The following is a 20,425-nucleotide window of genomic DNA, read 5'->3' as shown; positions in this document are numbered from 1 at the left end:
AAGTGTATGTCGTTTCCGTGAAATCATATCAGAATACATTTTCACCGGTAGATATATATTTTTACCAGTGAAAATATAATTTATCTGGCAGCTGCTAGTAAAATGTATAATTTCAACTTTTCCATAAGTAGTAATATGGTGAACGGACTATTGCTCACATGGCAACTGGTCATCCAAGTCCAAAAACGTTTTCACCAGTAGATATATATTCCTACTAGCGAAAATATAATTTAACTGATAGACGCTAGTGAAATTATATGCTGTTCTAAAATGTCTATAAAAATGAATTAAACAGTTGCGAAACATCCTGTTCAAACCCAAACCTAACCTAAACGAGTTAACCTAACCCAACTTGATATAATAAAAGTTCTAAAACTAATTACTAAGCAGAAGAAGAAGTACAAAGTGTTTTGAAAATATGATAGCTATCCTTACCGATATTACTACGGACTTCTGATATGAAAGTATTAGTCAAAGAGTATTCAACCCGAATTTTGGTCAATATGAGAGCGCAAAAACAATAAATTATCACTTCTCAGATCTTATCACTTATCACAACTTATTTATAGCTCCAAATTTCCTCCAGAAGCATTTAACTTTTCTTGTCTTGTCTCTGTTATCAATATATTTACAATAAGATAACATGTACACTAGGTGTACATCACAGGAAAGTAAAGGTTAATATGGTTTTAAATTTTTTTTAGGTTATGTTAGTAGCCTTACAAGCTCAAGTATTACACGGTGATGCTCAAGAATCGGAAGAGAGTGGAACCGGCTTCGAAGCGATGTACAACGACGTCGGTGGTCGTACTCTTCCACCAAGATTATCAGCAGGACTGTCGACACCTCCAGTGAGACATCATCATTTGGCGCTTCGAGGAACTGCTCCGGCTCAAGCCAAGCAATCGTTACTGAATCTTTTACAATCGTGGCCGCTGCACGCCGCAACCGTATTTGACGTTATGGTAAAAATATTATTAATAATAATAAACAATTAAATAAATTATATAAAAATATATATATTTATATCAATACAGCAATCGTTCACGTCAAATTGGCCGAGAACGCTTTGGTTAGCAGTCGGAGCACGTGGACTTCAATTATTGAGACCTAGAGCTCGTTTGCCATTGTGTTGTTATGAATACGAAAGCTTATTGAGTCACTCTCCGGCTCCAGATTGTCTACTGCTCGTTACTGCATCTGGTTCTAAACATAGTAAAGTGATATTGACTACACAACAGGTCAGAACAAGATAATAGATGTTATGATCAATACGAAGAGCATGTTAATTAATTATTTATTTAATTTATAGGCTTTCCAAATTTCTACGCTGATTCAAGAATACGTCGAAGCATTGAGTCCTCCGGCGAATAATCCTCCGGCACGTCCATTAAGCGTACTGCAACCTCCTCATCCCGTTCCAACATAAAAACAATTTATATATTCCTATTTTATATAACCAAAATGTTATATTTTTATTCAATCATTGCTCATTATAAAAGCCAGCGCTTGGCTATTGTATTCCTACTTAAAATACCGCATTTATTTTATTTTAGTTAGCCAACACCCAGTTATAGGTTTCAGTATTATATTAATTTTTAAAAGAAAAGCAAATGTAATTATCGGTTGTGAAAGAGAATAAGCTTTTAATTGTTGCATTATGAAATTTGCTAGTATATTCTATGTTAACTCGAAGTTTATTATTAATAATATAAAATAAATTTGTATATATGAATATTATGAATACATAACCAATGTAGTCTCACAATAATATTATATTAGTGACGTGTATATAACAAAATTTTATATAAAAATATGTACTGTAAATTTACTTTTGGCCAAATGATGCAATTGCGTTTGTTTTAATTTTTAACTTACTGCTTATTATTTGAATAATCAAAGATGTGATATTAGCCACAAAATAATTTAACAGCTTCACGGAATCGCTAAATATGGAAAGAGCAAATGTGTTAAATATTTTCTGAAAATTGATTATCTCTATCACATTTTAACAATAATATTTATTTTATTATGTATACAAATATATAAAATAGTATAATTTAAATTAGTCAATGCGTAACAAAAAGAATATATTTCACGTTATACGCTCTTTCCGTATTAGCGATCCAAATGTCTATTGACTACATAAAAATATTTTGTAAATACTACAAAATCTTACGTAGTATATCAATAGATCGATGCCATAAAAAAATTTAACTTTAAACGAATCTCCACATTTTATCTCACATTATATCTAATCGGGAATCCATATATTTAATTAATAATATACTCACGGATGTAAGATCTCAAAACTTCTATTAATATAAATATAGCTTAAATTAAAAGAATAGTTAGTTTAAAACATGAGCTATTGAAATATTTTATGCATGACAAGCGTAGACTGAAACTGATGATTTTTATTTATATATGTATTATATATCAAAATTTAATCGTACATTTGGCTAATTATAGTTTGAGGCACATATTGCCGTCATACTATCGATTAATAAATTAATATCTTGCTAATATATCAAATACGATTTTACATCTATAATTTACAAGGGCATCGAAGTATTATAATAATTTTTATGTTGGCCCTGAAAAAGATAAATTTGACCACTAACTTAGTGTAAGCAAAAAACGACGTTTTAATTTTATCAAGCTTTAACAATTGATCTATTATTATTTTCATTATCATTGACAACGACCTGGGCTTAATTAATTAATTAAATTATCAGAAGACTGAGACATTTTAAAACATTGACAAAGATATTACGTCGTTTCTAAATATACAAACATATGGCACATTAAAAATAAACTTTCGTTGCTATTTATTTGGGCACTTGAGCGTGCATTGTGATATTAATTACCAAATAGTGACAGGATCCCAGTGTTGCGTTTACGTTTAGTGCCTCCTAGTCAAATCGGCCATAATTTAATGTTATCTTAATAGTTTTGGCTATTGACAATGTTAGATGTGTTGTTTAAATGATTATGACATATAAAAATATATTATCAATATTTATCTTAGTGAATGTACAATATTATGCAAATGTAAAGATAACGCTAGCTAGGAAAATCTTACTTTTTTTCTTATGTATGGTTTTTTGTTAAGAAAATCTGCTATTGTATGAATTATTTTGGCGCTTAGCATTATCAATCTTTTTGGTGCCAAATTACAAGAACGATACAATCATTTTTTTCGATGAATTTATTAAATACTGAAAGGTTGATAAGCTTTCAATATTTTAAAATGTTATACAAATAAAAACAAAATCTTGGTATACCAGAATGTACACAAATACTTCCGTAATTCTTCCAATTTATTTATACACATGTATGATTTTACCTGTTTTTACTTGTAAAATAAACATATACAAATAAATATTGTTTTATTTTTAAATAATAAACTCATGAAAATACTTACATTTATTTTTATTATACATACAATCATTACAAAAGTAATTAAAAAAATAATTCACAAAAAATATTTTTTGTTTACTTATCAACATATTTTCATAGTTGTATTCATAAATACTTATAATATGAACTACACTCAACTCAATTAATTCCCGATTAATCCAAGAAAATCGTCCATTAGTGTTCCGATAGCAAACTGTAAGAAATTAATAATTATATTACAAATGACATTTGGAGCAAAAGTCCTCGTATTTTATTTCGACAGCAAAAAACTATCAATAATCACCATGGATTATATAAATGGCAACAAATTAAATGATCAGAATTTTATTAACAGAATAAATATCAAATGGTTTAAATGAAAAAAAATATATGACGATCGTGTAAATAAAAAAAATAACATTTATGAATATAAATGGGAAATAAATTATTTATTTAGAAATATCTTATAAAACATGTTTTGCACGGCGAGCATACGCTGGACAGAACAGTGAACACCCCATGAATAACTCAACAAAATTTGTTTTTATTCCATAAATTGAAACATTACTAAATAAAAAAAATGCTTTTTATAAGAGAGAGAAATTTAACTATTTTTTACAAACCTATCCTCTAAAATTATTTTACACTTGCACTAAATTAAGTTATTGCGACATAAGTGGGCGGTTAGAAAATTTTCAATATGAAATATACAAAAGTGGGTTGAAGGTATAAAATGATTGATGACCTCTGATAAAGACCGATTTATTAAGCGAATGATAAGTTGCTTTTGGCAATGTAAGAGATCTGCCATACAAAAGGGTAAAACGACAAAGGATATAGAAATCGTGCTGGAAACCCAATATAGCACAATAACCACAATTCACAGCCATAAAAGCAAACTCTTGCAAGAAGTTAAGGCCTTCGGTGGAGACAATCTGTTCAATCTCGCATCAATTACTGTTTCTTTGGGTTAATCAATCGTCATAAGAGCGTATTACTGAAGATAAAGCGATTGGTTCTCAATTATCCTCTAAGCTTCCTTGAACGATCAATATAAAATATGGACAGCAACAGAAGATCAAGGCAATTAACAGAACATTAATTTTAACGTATAAGACAAAATTTTTCTTCACTATATTATAATCACAAAAGAAAGAATATATAGAAATGCGAATGTCTTAAAAATTAGATACAACTGAAGTAATTTAAAAATTACAAAAATGAAACTAATATGGTAAATTTTTACCGACCCGTTTATAGAATTACGTACATTCAAAAATTACTTCTTAAGAATACTTACAATTCCAGTGGCGTCCACTCTTGTGCCTACAATTTTAAGTCTAATTGCATCTTCCGCTTGTATCACGACGTCTTCTTCTTTGGTCATATAGCAAGGTGGATTTTGATTCGGACAAAATTGCATATCAGCAGGAATAGACTGAGAAAGTACAATTAGAGATAAGCATAACTTTATCAAATATTTAATAGTAATTATCAATATTTACGTGATGTGAAATGAAGCAAGATAAGGGTCCAATCTCAGCAAACATTCCAACTTTGTTGACCTGCGTCACAATTGCATCTAAGACTTCGCCTTTGAACGGTCTAAATACAATAGCTTTGTATTTAACAGGATAGACGACGAAACCTTGACCGGGTTGAATTAAACCAGCTCCGATGTTGTCGATCGTAGTGACGGCAATCACAAAACCATATCTAAAATTTGTATCAAACATATATTAATAAAGTATGATTACATATGGTGACCAAATATTTAAAATATCAAAGCTAAAAAAGTTATTTCGAATATTTTTGTTTAAGGACAAATTCTTAAAAGTTTAAAAATTTACCTAAAAATTTTTGTCCGAGGAGGATAAGGACATATTGCCGCGAGAGCTAAAAAACAAGGTCACTACGGAAATTTTTTGAAGAGAAGAAATTGCTATGGGAGCTCAAAAATAAAGTTTTTTTTGGAAATATTTGTTTAACGGGGACATTTTTAAGGAGGACGTCTGGACATTTTAGTTTACTTGACTTAAAGAAGCTTTTTTTCTAAAGATATTATTTATTTATATAATGTTTATCTATCGCTGTGTATTGCCAGTTGGTAAATTAATCATAAATACAACTACTCACTTTCCAGTACACGTTCCTTCCACTTCAGAGTACAATTTCAGTTTCACAGTTTCGAGTAATTGGGGTCCAAAATATTTAGGATGCAATAGGATTTCATGTTCCAACGATATCTAGATAGTAAAAAAATATTAAAATGACAGAACGACATAATATTATTATATTTGAACACTGTACGCATTTTCCCGAATTAAAAAAATTATACTTGGATTGTATATTATGTTATTATGGTACAAAATTGCAATTAAACATCAGAATAAATGCATGTAATAGCAAACTTACATGGAAAAACATTTCGGCGGCGTCAAACGGCAACTATAACCACAAATTTATTTGGCCATAGCACCATATTTATTGAACATAAGTCGATTGACGTTTGTGCACTTATTTTAGTAGTATACATATTAGTTTAAATATTTACATAAAAAATTACAACAAATAAACGTGATTAGATCTTTGCCTATACTTGTAATTTTATTGCCAATTTAACAATTGTCGTTTGTACGATTATTTATTATTTCGATAAAAATATTTATTTTATTTAAAACTTATTAAAATATTTATTTTAATTTAAAAAATAATAATTATTAACTTTTATATTTGCCACTTCAGCACAGACCCCCTCGAAATTAAAATTTAATATTTGGCTCTGAAGAGCATATATTTTGTTGGTTTAGTCAAAAATTTCAATTTTACTTTTAAATTAGAATTGTGAGGTTTAACTAGTTTCGCAGATAAATAATTATGCTATATTTACTTTTAAATTAGGTACTTGATCAAAAATAACTTTTAAACAAATACCTATTTGCCTAGAAGCGTATAACTCTCTGCAACAAATCTTTTTATGAAGAAAAATTTCGAAGATTTATCTTTCATAAATGCACAAACGCACATACATACCAAACTTATTCTCTGTTAAATAGCGCCCTTTCTATACACTATATATTTTCACAATGAAGTAAATCATTATATTTACTATTAAAAACATGAAATACGAGGATCACTTAGATTTGATAATAATTATACGAAATAGTTTCGGAAAGTACTAAAAACCAAATATACAATCGCCGTGCGTGCGATTAATCGTTTATCAGTGTCATCAATAATACTGAAATAATGTGCATAACAATCTGGTTTATGAGCGTGGCGCCGATAAAATTGACAAGTATCAAAAAATCAATAAAGAGATTCTTGAATTCTTTTAATTTAACCTATGTTGGCACTGAAAAAGTTTGAGTTTTTTCACTGACTACGCAACCCTGCTGCATTATGCTCGCGCATGCGCTTAAGATATGTCTTTGTGTGTAATTATAGTTGCCAAACATCCCATACTCCAATTTCCAGACAATATATTTGGCCATAATACTACATTTATTAATCATTAAATGTACAATAATATAATATCAATAGTTAATTTGATGAAAATATTAATATAAACAATTTACATGACTATTTTAGTTTGATAATTAGCAATAATATATTTTTTAAAGAGAAAGTATATTTTTTAAATAGAAAATTAAACGTCAAATTTGACATAAATATTGAAATTGTGACATTTTTGACGTTTCTTACATATGTTAGTATTTTCATTGTAGAGTTTTGGCTTACTATACGATTCCAATTAGATTGGTTTGTAAAGTGGCGGGGCAGCTAAAAGTAGCCTATGCTCGTATAATTAGTTATTAAGTCATAATATTTGAGCTGTCGCGTATGCGCCTGACCTACTCAGCGGCCGACCGCTCGGGGCGCAACTACGCATCTATCCACCGACGATGATATTCACAATAACGCAACGCATCACAATCGTGGAACTGTACGCAGAGACGAGATCCTACAAGGCAACCAGATCTGCCTTCGCCCAACTGTACGTCAAATCCACGGTGCCTAGCAAGCGTACCATACAGAACCTGGTGCAGAAGTTCAAAGAGACCGGTTCGGTGGCCGACAAACAGCGGGTGAGGCACAGGACCGTCAGGACGCCGGAGCTGGTGGCGCTCATTCAAAAGAGCATATCGCAGGGCAACGAATCGGTCAGACAGCTGGCCAGAGAGACGGGAGTCTCGAGGAGGTCTTGCCAGAGGATACTGGAAGACTTGAGATATAGCGCCTCACACCCCAGACTGTGGGAAGCCGAAGTCGGGATACACGAAGTTAAGAATGAAAACGACCAACAGCAGCGGCCGTCCGCACCGCCCAAACAGCAAACGGCGCAGAGCGTCCCGGAGGATCTTAGATTGCCCGTCAACGTGCACACGATAAAGACTGAAATACCGTCGGAGGACGACTCGGACAATTCACAAGCTTACGACACTAACAACATCTAAATATATATATATATATATATATATATATATATATATCTATAGTTACTATTGAATAGCCTATTTTATTTTAATTTATATCTAAATATTATTATTATCTATAAGAAAAACTTTTAATTTTTTCAAAAATTATATTTATTTTTAAAATACATGGTAAAACGATAAAGCATTTTTTTGTCACAATATCGGGTGCTATGTAGCAATCCAAAACATGATATATTATAAATCTAAGATAAAGCATTTAATGCGCAAAAATAATATAAAATCACAATTTTAGATTGAATAGTATTTAAAAATTTGTAAGCATCCAAAATATCCACAATTAAAATTTGACTAGATTTCTATTACATTCTATTGGATTGTTTTAAATCATGCTCAAAGGACGGCATCTATAACTTTTCGAAAATACTTTTACATCAAATTTAGAGATCGACGGCTAATTAAGTCTAACAAGATTTCAATTAATTATTTTGCAAAAATATATTTAACGTGATATCAAAATAAAATTGGAACCTTGTACATCTAAACTAAATAATTTAATAATCAACATATTTTTAAAGTATATAAAACATGAGTATTCATCGATAAATTTAAATAAAAAAAACACTAGACTAGAATCGCATGGTACAACATCAAAAACACTCCACATCCCAAATCGCAAACACTAACGAAATTGTGCAATATTTAGTCGGTAACTCTGAAGCCAGCTCGACCGACCGCAAAAATTGCTATAAAAATAATTCAAACGTTATATATAACATAAATATTTACTATAAGCTTCGTTGAACCTTAGGAATAATCGAGTGACTAAGATTACCTTCGTTTATACATAACGTACATATAAAAATATTGTACAGCGGAAACATACGCTCACACTTTGATTAAAATTTCAAGCACTTTTCAGGTACATTTCTCGTTAATTAGATGGACAAACATTGTATTTAAAAATGATTGAAATATAATTTTAACGACGACTAAAGAATGTAAAGTATACAATAAAAATAAAGTTGCAACACGCGCGTAAATAAGTATCACAGGTTTTTATTAAGTACTAAAATAGAAATCATTTGGCTAAAATCATGCAAATGTTTTTTTTAGAATATCACAATTTTTTAAGTGTGCCATTCCAAAGATTTTCAAGCGTAATATTCAGAAAGTCGTTTGATTCTATATAGTAGCATAGAAGATTTTAAAAACTTATTCTACAAAAATCGTCGATTATTTTAAATTATTAAACTGGTAGAAAACAAAGATGCTAAAAAAATTAGGACTAGAATCGCGTTATTTTTGCAATAGCGGTAGGTGGCTCGGATAATTTCCGCCGTTCAACTTGTAGCGACGAGAGTGAACTGGAGTCACGTAAACCAAATATTTCAGAAGTTGATGCCTCAATGGCGTTTCAAATCCGGGTTGCTGCGTCGGCGGAATATCGATGCACATAGGGCTGAGTCTATCGCCGAGGAATGGAGCAAAGTAGCCTTCTTTCTTGAGGATTGTCAAAAGTATCTCTTCTAGATCGGTTTCACTGTTGGATTCGATTCATTCATATAAACAAATTTATGAGTAGCAAATAATAATAAGTAAAAAAACATACTTAGCGCTGGATATAAATTGATTGAAGTTACTATTGTGATTAGTCTTTTTATGATCAGAATCAATGACCATGTCAGTTTCTTTGTGATACACATCCAAAAAATCGTTCAATTGCTTGGCAATGACTGCTGCTTTGTCTTTATCGTTCATCTTCTTGGAAGGACTCTGAAATATAGACAATTTAATATTACATTATACTCGACTGTCGGGTAATAATAAAGAACATACAGTCACCTTAATATTATAAGGCATCTTCGATGTATGTGACACTTTCTTTAGGAACCGTAGTATGAGATCAGCATGCTGAACAGAGAGTTCGGACGTCGAATTAGAAATTCGCTTGAGAACGCACATCAAGAACGTTGAAAATACACGACGAGATTCGCTTAACCTTAAATTAAAATATATTTTTAAGTTTAATTTGCGCATTTGTGCCATAAAACAACGATAACACTAACGGCACAATGTTTCCATGCAGAATTTGTTGCTTTATATGAATCTTAGTATTTTTATTATCCAACACCGAGCTTCTGGTTGCAGTTTTATTAGGAGTTCTTTCGTCAGTATTACTACTAGCACTACTGTCCAAACTCACTCGGGCGCAAGTCGGTAAAACGCGTTCATATCGCTTCAATCTAATAAGAAATATAAACAATAAGGACAGATGTTTTCGGCGATATCTATGAGGAGCTGGAACAATATATGTGGAATGGTGCACATCTTTTTTAAGTGTGCGCCATGTTTGTGTAATATAATAAATGTTGAATTTTGTATAAAGGTTATGATGGACAGATTTGTAATAAATAAATATATGTTATAATAAACTAAATTTTTACTGTACAAAACTGTTAACGCCTTTTTAACGTAAAAATAATATAGGAATACACGTTTACGTGTATTCTTATATTATTATTTTTATTTGTATTTTTTAAACAATAAAAATTTTAAAACACAAATAATTAAAAAATATTGTAATAAATATCACAAATATGTAAATAATATTTTAAATATTGTGTAATGAATCATAATGTGAAAACCAATGTCAATGTTTTGTAATTGAAATATCATATCAAAGTGTTACTGTATATAATTTAATCATATTATATGAAGTCATTTCAAAATACTATATTAGCTATATTGTAACTACATATTTGTTTTAGAAGTTATTTCACAATGTTAAGATATGTGATATCAGTGTGTCGAGAAAGTTTGAACCTTAAACTTTCTTTGTTCCAATTGAGTATAAACACTCGATCCACTGGTAAGAAGTCAGATCTGGTCTGAGACTGTATATTACCAATCCAGTAAAATAAAATGTCACAAAAAGACTATTCTTTGCTCGACGAATTTATTACATTATTTTCAAATATAATTCTCACCTTTCAGGTAGTTTGGTAGACGAACTTTGTGACATAACCATCGGATCGAAATTTGGCAAAACGTGCATATGCACCAATAAATTATAATTATGTGGAGTGAGTGAATTCAACGATGTACTCTTCACCGAAACATTAGAAACTGGAATACCCGTAACTGGATCTAAAAAAACAACAAAAATCAGCATTCAAACTAAAAAAACATGTATAATAATTTCTTAAAATACCGAGATACTGCGCATATTTTCTCCACGAATCCTGAGATGGAAATATTCGCACGTATCCGCCGCGTCTCTGATACTGAGCTTTAACGTGTCTAATTATGCGAATTTCATCATTGGTCAAGATGGAAAAATCTGACTCATTCATAGAACCAGTCATGTTTATGCTGAAGCCTTTCTTTTTTGAAACCATATTTTCAGCGGAGTGAACACGTCGGCGCTAAATTTAAAAGTCAAATTAATTACATATATGAGACAAATAAAACAATCGTTGCAGAAAAACCACTAACAGTTTTCATCTTCATCTTGAAGTTTAAGGTTTGCTTCCCGGATATGCTCGGTTCGTTTTTAATTACCGGATCTACTGCCGGAATGCCTACAAGATTCAAAGTATCGGCCAATAGAGCCGCCTTTAAACGGACGTCCAACGGAGTGTCGCATCCGAGACTAGGAGATAGATTGATTTCTAATAGCCACGGTTTCATGGCTTCGTCGATCAATATATCGAAGCCGTAAAGCTCTAAAAATTATTAGTTTTTAATATTGTGATATAATTGAGTTAGGGACATTAAATACAATACATACCGAAACAGTTACTGAAATGTGAGACGAACATTCGAGTGGCTGATGCAATTGATTGAGTGCAAGATAGAATAGATTTTATTACAACGTCTTCGATGGCAGTCATCAATGTGGCAGTGTCGTATCCTTGATTTCGTAAGTGTCGCAAAAATGCTGATAGAGTCCACTTGTGACCGACGTTCTCAACGGATGGGTCGTCGCTTCTAATAAATCAAATTAATGTTATAACAACTTTATTGCAAGGGAATGAGATTTTTAAACAGCTAGGCATAATCTATTCAAAGAATGTTTTTTAATGTTTCAACTCAAGACTTTTTAACCAATAGTATTGATCTTTTCTTATCTGCAAAATATGCATTATATGCGATTTTTTAGGGAATGATATTTTATATATACTATTAAGGGGCTAATATTTTTATTGAATCTTAAAAAAGTTATGTTCCAATTAATTATGGAATAAAATATTCCTTCAATTGTTTCGATTTTAGTTATGAGAGGCTACCCGAAGAAAAAACGTCTTATCCCATATAAAAACACATAACGAACATGAGGAACGTTGCACTTTCAGCTGAAATGTTGTTAACCTTTCCTTTACTATGATGTACACCGAGTGTACATTTCATCATATTAACAAAATCGGGTATCAATTCACCATTACAGTCAAACGTATGGTAATATGTAATACATTCAAACTTATGGTAATATGGCCCTATGTAAGAATAAAGCGCGAGGCTCCCCCTTACCCCCCATAAAAAAGGTTATGTAACGAATACAAAATTTATTCAATAATATATAAAATACACTAATATACAATAGTATTGTAATTCCAAATAATTTCAATATAGGCAGTTCAACATTTCGATTCTTCGAAATCAAAGTAACTAGACTAAACAAACTGCAAAAAAATCGTTTGTAATTTCCAATATCAAAGTAATACTTTAGAACTATATTATATAACGACTAAGAAATCTTTACATTATTGAATCTTAATAAAATTATTCTTTAGTAAAAATATTACTAACTGTAAAAAGGGGTTCGATATAAAAAAATTTCAAATCACTGCTAGCAATCAACGTATGTTAAAATATGGAATGCCTATTATTTCCGAAACATGGACTGTCAGAAGAAAACATAGTTTCTTTTTGTGTATTTTCTTGATTTATTGCGACGAAAACAGACGTTAAGGAATAATTATTAGAAACGACACATTCAAGTTGTTCTGGTACTTGTTTCTTTTACACAAAGGGTTCCAAGGGCTTCACAAAACTGACGACGAAGTTTTGGTGGAGCGCGAGGCCAACTCTGTCTAAGTATACAAATGAGACGGCAAAACCGACCCAAGAATTTGCACAATTATTATTTTTAATCATGTTTTTTAGGAGAGTGAAATATCGCTATATGAATTGTAATTTCACATTTTGTGATGAAAATAATATTAGTTGCGTAAGCTCAGAGCTGACCCTGCATATGAGTGTTGCAATACAGATTTTTCGCTTCACTCAGGAGCGATGTTCGCTTAGAGATTTTAAACTTCATTTTTCTAGATTATATTTTTATTAAATTTATTTATTTATTATTATTTTCTATTAAATCTTCCATTGTAACCTGACAGGCGTACGCCCGATACGTTAAAACGGGGTACATCTGTACCAATTGAATAAGTCAATCAGATGTAATGGATACCTACAAGTAAGTATTAACCACCAGACTGAAAGTCTGGTAATCGGTGACATATATATTATTTAGTAATATAATTTATAATCAATAATGTCAGTTTGCAGCTGACCCGTGACCTCAGAGTTACTAGTCTGAGACGTTACGGATTACGCTATTCCATCCTTAAAATATTTGATATGTTCCATTTTTGCATTTATACAAAATAATTATGGTGTCCGATGTCCATTTACTCGTTTTGCATTAAAAGAAAAAGAACTACAGTAAAATAATCTATGTGAAATTGTGGGAAACAAAAAATGTACTTCTCAAAATAAGTACCTCTGTGGAGTGGAACGGCACAGGAATCAGATGATTATATCTGTTTTTAAAAAATATGTGACATTCACTCATTTTTATTAAATAATTTTGTAGTACATATACTCCTTAACAGCTGTCACTAATAATATTTTAATTAGGGAACCACTGTTAACGCATAAACTAAAAAAAGGAACTTACAGGACCCACAGATAAGTGTTAACTTAGTTTATACCGTCATAGATTATGTAGGGGAAAAAATACTGCCAATGAAGAGTGAGAAAATGTTTCATGATTATTGTTCCATGATGTTTGATCTTTGCTTGACAAAATTGATATATGATATAATTTCACGTGATTCAATGCGTACCTACACTTATTAAATATTATAATTTAATGCTTACTTTACATAATCCGAGTGATATTTGTTGATGCTATAATTGCACAGATGCATGCACGGATTCCATAAGCTCTTGTTGCTCTTGTCATATTTGACAGTGGCGAATCTCACGAGGCCTTCTTCGTACATGTAAATAAGCAATGGATCAAAAGACGTAACGCAAACGTACAGGCGCAAGTCACACTTGTGGCCATCGACTAAGAGCGGCTTATCGATGTATTTGGCTACGACTACGCTCTCTCCTTTTGGTATTTGATCAGGCTAAAATTTAAACTAGCATAGTAAAAGAAAAAAGCGAGCAGAAAAGAGTATAGAAGATAAAGCAATGTCAAACGAACCGTATTAACGATATAAATTCCGCGGCCTCTGCTTGAAGCAGCCGGTTTCACAATCCATGGACCTTTTGTGCGATAATGAGCCCTGCAAAGCTCTTTGTACTCCAATGGTGTTATGAAAGTTGTTGGTATGAAATCAAAGTTTTTCGGTCCACGAAAATACTGCATTTTTTCAATGTTCTTGAATAACTTGTCCTTCCTAGTCAACTCATATGATCTGTAAAAATATTTTTTTTCAATAATACATATTTTACAATAATAACAATTAACTATAAAATATTTTTTGAGAATTGCTTACTTTCACAAATTTAAATTGTATTTTATAAAAAATAATAATATCAAGCAAGTGGTTAATAACATAAATAAAATATTGCTGAGAGAAATAGCTGCACATTGACTCAGTACATACCTAGGAAAATGGTTTACTCTTTGATATGAAGTTAATGAACACAAAACATCAGGCTTAGGATGAAGTCCGCTCCATAATAAATTGAAGTGCTTGCTCTGTGGATCCACATCTGTAAGTCCATGAGCTTGCAACAATCTATTCAATAGCTTAGTTTCCGTCATCGCCGTTTTATAAGTAATGTTCAGAATAGCCGCCGGCATTTTATTCCTACTCGGCACCACAACGTTATTTTCATTAATGGCCTTCGGTGTTACGTCGACATCGGTATTAAGACTACGCGGACCACTATCATACACAATCTGATTCATTGAAGACCCCACTGACGAGCTTTTGGTAAATGACGACAGTTTCTCTTTAACCGGTTTCAATGATATTTTATGAGTTTTGTGTAAACTAGGCACGTTGTTAAAAGGCAACTGATTCTTAATTGATATTCGATTGAGTTCGTTATAAACGACATTATCTTTCTTGGATTTGTGCTCAACTTCACTCATGTCCGAGTTCAAGTCGTCGGAATCCCACTCGCTTACTGGCGAACCGAACGGCTCCAGCAGACTCGGATAAGAGTTTTCGCTGTGATAGCCATTTGTGTTAGATTTGTTAAAATTTGAACTGCTTTGGCTTCCGTTAAGCTTTGTTGCTAAAACGCAACTGCGAAATACTAGTACCGTTCCCTTATCGCCGAACGATCCTCCCCACAGCCATTGCGACATCGTGAAATTTTCATCTTTTTCTTCGACGTGTGAATTTTCTCCATCTTTCACCTTCATACTAGAATCAACTTTAACCTTCTCTCTAAAAAGAAGAAAAAATATTATAGATTAAAAGTCAGTCATAATATAAAACGTATTATTGAGCTATTAATTCATTGCTGATGATAAAATATGTGTTATGTATTTTATGTATAAAAATTATGTAGAGTGATAATGCAGTTAATATGTAACCTTGAATTGATACCCTTTAACTATACATAAATCTTCTGTTCCTATTTTATCGTATTTTTAATTGGATTAATGTGTATATGGGCGCAGAATATAATAGGACATACCTAAAGGCTATTAAAAGTATATACAGGATATATATATAATATAAGGCTAAAGAGGTGTACATAGGCCAAAAAAACATATTTTTAATGCTGATATATCTCTATATCATTGCAATGGTTTAAAAAAGTTGAAAGTTAGATTTTAAAACATAAATGACTAAATTGAATTTTAGTTTTTGATATGATTTATTTTGTATGAATGAAAATAAATTTACGTTACTTATTTGATTTTGACAAGAGCAAAGTAGAAGTTAATCGAGATTATAACTAGTAGCTCAATGGAAGCCAAAACTTCATAAAGTAATATACCAATCATGTCATTTGTAGTTAATTATTTAAAAACAATGTAATACTAATTTTAGGCATTAGATTGACTTAAATTTTACTTTATTTCTGTGTTTTTTTTTATAACATTAACGATTCAAGAGATATCAATATTTTAAAAGTGCTTTTTTGGTCCACCGGGCATTTTACTGTAATAGTTTCCATAACTTTTAGCTATTCTATATACATATATTTCTTGGCTAACGGTAGGATTTTATAAGATGGACATTTCATTATTTATTCGATACTTGTAAGTTACATTTACAAATATATAACTCGAATACGTGAATTTAAATAATACAATATCATGATGAAGCAATCTGAAAAAATTAAACTTCCTTTAAACCTAACTGACCTTGTATTTCTAGCTTTAGAATGGATGTTTTAATTTTCAGTATTTAATATTAAGCAATATATATCAATATCAATTATTTTTTTTTAAATAATCACAAAATATATTTTAAAAGAAAATTTTCAATCTAATTGCCACTCCCATTTTTAGCACATAACATTAAATCCATAAAACGTACCTTTGATTTAGTCAATCTGGAAACTTATTACAGCAATTGATACGGCGAAGGTGATAACGGAATTGAAGAAAAAAAGGTGCAACAGTCAAGCATATGTAGAATGTATGTGTGTGACTGTATGTGATGTGTGGTGTTAACTAGCCATATAAGGCACTGCATGTGTGAGTCAGCCAATCGCTGCCTTTTTCGGGGAGGATATGTGTACAGTAGTCAAAAATGAAAGCATGCAGCTAGTAATGTCGATGTGAATTTTTTGCAGCAGACTTATAAAAGCCAATGTTGACTGTAGGGCTCACTTTGAAAAATCAATGTCACCATGCAGACTAATTTGTGTTGAACCCTAAAATATTATATTACACGCCAAACGGATACAGCCACTTGTTGCGTTGGTTAATCAATAAAACAAGGGGTCAGACACACCCTCCGATATTTAAAATGCACATTTACATTTCAACTGCATATTAAATATATACATATATTTTCGTATTATAGAAAATATTTTAGTCGAAAATTTAAACAGAAATATATTGAGTTTTTTGAACTTCACTATCGCATTAAATTGTTAAATCAATACATTTCAATCAGATAAATATGTTTGGTACATAAATGTTTGATTGCCCAATAATACGTTTCGCAAACTTGATGTAAAGCATTTGCTTTATTACTACACAACAAATTGCATGAACATGTGATAAACTAGTTTGAGGGTCTTACAAAAAGTTATAATTGCTATTGAATAATAATCAAAACATGAAAAATTAATTTTTGAAACATAAATTAATTAAAAATAAATATATCAGATTTAAAAATGCTATTGTCACAAAAATTGTAATTTTGTTAGACAAAGTATATATTATGCGTTTAGAATAATAAAGTTTTTTTATGTTACATAGATAAATAGACAATTTTAAGTTACAGAAAACGTAGAAAATCTAAATATATAACATGTCATGATAAACTTGTTAACCCTTCGGTTGCCGAACCTATATATATATATATATATATATATATATATATATATATATATATAATTATTATAATATCTATTTATTCTCAACACTCAGTGCACAAAAACATTGTTCCGAGTGATAATTATATGCTCTTGATTTCTGCCCTATGATTGGTCGGTCGCCCTTTGGAATGGTTTTATTTTCTCAAGGTACGGTTGTCGAGATTATCGTATCAAAGGTAACTAGATTTTAATAATATCAAAGGAGGACACTAAAAATAAAAAGGCCATTTCAAAAATTTTTGTTCGAAGAGGATAAATTGCTGCGAAAGCTAAAAAAGGTCTTTTTTTGCTTTTTTTTGAGGAGAAAAAATTTTGTTTGAGGAGAATAAAGGAGGACAGATTTCTGCAAGAACTAAAAAAAGGGCATTTTTAAAATTTTTATTCGAGTAGGACAAAGGAGGAGAAATTGCTATGGGAACTAAAAAATAGTTAATTTTGGTAATTTTTGTTCAAGAAGGACCATCGGAGGACGTCTGGTTACCTTATCACATCATCGCCCTTATATTATTTTTATAGTTATATATGTTTTCAGTGGCAGCTTGTGGTTAAATAGTTGAGGGTGCTGCCGTATTATTATTTTATAAATGTGAACCAGGCCTGTCAAACTCGTTCACTGGTATGGGCCAAAATATAAGATACAATATGTCTCCTCGAACATTTTTGTTCAATAGAAATGCTGGTGAAAGAAAAAAAAAATTTTGTTTGGCAAATGTTTGAGGTGTGACCTTTTTTTTAACTCATACCATAGCATCCATAAACGAAAAGGTTCCGAGATGACCTTTTTTGCCCGGAGCACTGAATATTTTCGAGATGGAAATGACTTCAGATGGTTTGGGCTGCAAAAATGTTTACTGTGGGCCACGAGTTTGACATGCCTGATGTATACTGCCGAGCGTAATACGCATTGGAATTATATTTATATTATATAAATATATTTTATATATTATATAAACAAATATTCAACCATGAGCCGCCACTGTATGCTTTATTGATTGTAATTCTTGCATTACTTTACATGCATTTTTAATTATATTTAATTATAAAATTATTACTGGGTTATTTATTATTTTTGTCCTAATTCAGTCCTGATCTGTGATCATGTGAATACTTTTTAATTATATTTCAATGGCGACCTCAGACCCGGCAATTCAAAAGTCCATATATCAGATTTCGGTAACCAAAAGGTTAAACATTTTTTTTTAAATAGAAATAAATTGCTCATAGTTTTAAAACTAGATAAAAAAATAAGAAATTTTATAACCATTTAAGAAAATGCCATTATTGCTACAGAAAATACAGAACAACATTATATGAAAGCGAATCAATTCAAGCACTTTCTGGTATAAAAATTACATTTTACAAAAGTGTGCCCGTAATTGTGCAAACTTTACTCGTCTTTGCTTTGCAGTAAGGTTTTTAACTTTGCATTACGGTTTTGATGATCCTTATAAAGAGACAGTCTTACCTAGTTTTTTATTAGATAATAACAAATATTCTGGTTTCGCTTTGAATCATCGCAATGGCAAAATATTATATGTATAATTAATTTTAATATACAATAGTATTAACGGTTTATGAGATATTGGCATTTTCATATTTTTTTAATGGAAAGCTTATATTAAAGAGGACTTAAAAAATGTTTTTTATCAAATGATTTATTGCAATCGTACAATGAAATTAGCTTTCTATTTATGTTTCTTATCTTTCTATGGCATTAACTTTTCACAAGATATCAGCGTTAAAATTATTGTTTTGTGGGTAAATTTTACACATTTAAGTGATTTAAATATGATTTATTTCTTGAAAAAATCAGTGCAAATTGTTAGATTGATATTTTTATGCACTCATATTCGCAATGATTGAATAAAAGAACAACAAAAATATACAAAGTTTGATATCAACATTATATCATAAGTGGATCTGTATATTGGTGACGAATGAACAGTCGAACGAATGCACTATATGGGTAAATATAATAAAAATGCGAGCAAAGTGTACAAAATTACACACCTCCCAGTGTTTGACTGGCTTTTATGAGATTTCAGGTGAACTGGAACAATTTCTACTTTACCGCTCTTGGTTACTGTGTGTTTCGTTTCCTCCTCTAACACGTCCATATCAACGGCCGACTGATATGGACATTTAATATACAAATGTAACAAAATATGCAAGATTAGATTTCAATTGACTATATAAGAAGGAACGTTGTAATTTAATATTGATTAAAAGTAGTGTAGTTACTATATTAAATTTATGAAAAATTGCCTATTCATAAAACACAATTTTTCTTAAAAATATGAATATTAGTAATTCTTTTGATTTATCATAATAACTTCAACAATACTACTTTTAAACAATATTATTTTATATAAAACAATTAAATTAAAATAATTAATTATAAAAAAATATTTTTATAAAAGGGATGATTTTTTGCAATACAAAAATAAAATATCGGTAATGGCCGAATTTTTTTTATAATTTGGACAAAAGTGACATCTGTCATTTATAAAATTGATTTTTTCGTAAAAAATATAACAAACACAATTGTAATTGATTGTGCCACAAATGCGCGGATTATAAATACTATAGGTATTAAATATACTCACTCAGAATTTTGTTTAGCGTTAAGCTATAATGATTTAGTTTTCTGTCCATAAAATGAAAAAGACCGCTGCAATAAAATCTGATAAATCGCCTGGTCGTATGTCAGAATGATGTTGCCATATGAAAATATTTGTCAATCTCACTAAAGATTTTCATATATGTTTAAT

The 20,425-nt window shown here is 30.7% G+C and overlaps 3 protein-coding genes across 8 annotated transcripts in view; 1 reads left to right on the top strand and 2 right to left on the bottom strand.

Annotated features, from left to right (window-relative positions):
- Window positions 1-1,534, top strand: part of Myo81F (unconventional myosin 81F) — a 58,239-nt gene extending 56,705 nt beyond the window's left edge. For all 3 annotated transcript variants that reach the window (XM_088192474.1, XM_088192475.1, XM_088192473.1), the window contains exons 31-33: window positions 705-965; window positions 1,038-1,241; window positions 1,313-1,534. In XM_088192474.1, coding sequence (XP_088048600.1) covers window positions 705-965; window positions 1,038-1,241; window positions 1,313-1,429 — 582 coding nt within the window. In that variant the 3' untranslated portion in view covers window positions 1,430-1,534. The remainder of the gene's footprint in view (window positions 1-704; window positions 966-1,037; window positions 1,242-1,312) is intronic.
- A 1,882-nt stretch (window positions 1,535-3,416) lies between these two features.
- Window positions 3,417-5,925, bottom strand: Polr2G (DNA-directed RNA polymerase II subunit Rpb7). Its single transcript, XM_088192477.1, has 5 exons — window positions 5,818-5,925; window positions 5,539-5,648; window positions 4,908-5,118; window positions 4,703-4,840; window positions 3,417-3,616 (listed from the first exon to the last, which is right to left on the bottom strand). Exons 1-5 carry the CDS (start codon window positions 5,827-5,829, stop codon window positions 3,566-3,568), a joined length of 522 nt encoding a protein of 173 aa, XP_088048603.1. The 5' UTR covers window positions 5,830-5,925; the 3' UTR covers window positions 3,417-3,565.
- Window positions 5,926-8,375: 2,450 nt separating this feature from the next.
- Window positions 8,376-20,373, bottom strand: TTLL5 (Tubulin tyrosine ligase-like 5). 4 transcript variants are annotated; one of them, XM_088192975.1, is made up of 12 exons: window positions 20,261-20,373; window positions 14,744-15,538; window positions 14,338-14,551; window positions 14,004-14,260; window positions 11,632-11,831; window positions 11,337-11,566; window positions 11,053-11,266; window positions 10,829-10,988; window positions 9,908-10,084; window positions 9,678-9,840; window positions 9,451-9,614; window positions 8,376-9,381 (listed from the first exon to the last, which is right to left on the bottom strand). In XM_088192975.1, exons 2-12 carry the CDS (start codon window positions 15,511-15,513, stop codon window positions 9,138-9,140), a joined length of 2,793 nt encoding a protein of 930 aa, XP_088049101.1. In that variant the 5' UTR covers window positions 15,514-15,538; window positions 20,261-20,373; the 3' UTR covers window positions 8,376-9,137. The 4 variants fall into 4 exon arrangements, with proteins under 4 accessions (XP_088049101.1, XP_088049102.1, XP_088049103.1 ...); XM_088192976.1 differs by having other exon boundaries at window positions 9,684-9,840; XM_088192977.1 differs by having other exon boundaries at window positions 15,412-15,538; window positions 20,261-20,365.
- Between the last annotated feature and the right edge of the window lie 52 nt (window positions 20,374-20,425).

Source organism: Plectrocnemia conspersa, unplaced genomic scaffold (genome assembly GCF_051122295.1).
Source record: "Plectrocnemia conspersa isolate PC_06_02 unplaced genomic scaffold, ASM5112229v1 ptg000009l, whole genome shotgun sequence".
NCBI lineage: Eukaryota > Metazoa > Arthropoda > Insecta > Trichoptera > Polycentropodidae > Plectrocnemia > Plectrocnemia conspersa.
The sequence above is the reverse complement of the archived record's forward strand: the minus strand, read 5'-3'. Positions and strand labels throughout refer to the sequence as shown.

Coding starts and splice junctions, on each gene's coding strand:
- Polr2G (XM_088192477.1), bottom strand. Junction 5,119..5,538: donor GAAGGAACGTGTACTGGAAA/GTGAGTAGTTGT, acceptor TACAAATTTTAG/ATATGGTTTTGTGATTGCCG. Junction 4,841..4,907: donor CTTGCTTCATTTCACATCAC/GTAAATATTGAT, acceptor GTACTTTCTCAG/TCTATTCCTGCTGATATGCA.
- TTLL5 (XM_088192975.1), bottom strand. CDS start 15,513: ATGAAGGTGAAAGATGGAGAAAATTCACACGTCGAAGAAAAAGATGAA. Junction 14,261..14,337: donor GAATTTATATCGTTAATACG/GTTCGTTTGACA, acceptor TTTAAATTTTAG/CCTGATCAAATACCAAAAGG. Junction 11,567..11,631: donor ACATTTCAGTAACTGTTTCG/GTATGTATTGTA, acceptor AATAATTTTTAG/AGCTTTACGGCTTCGATATA.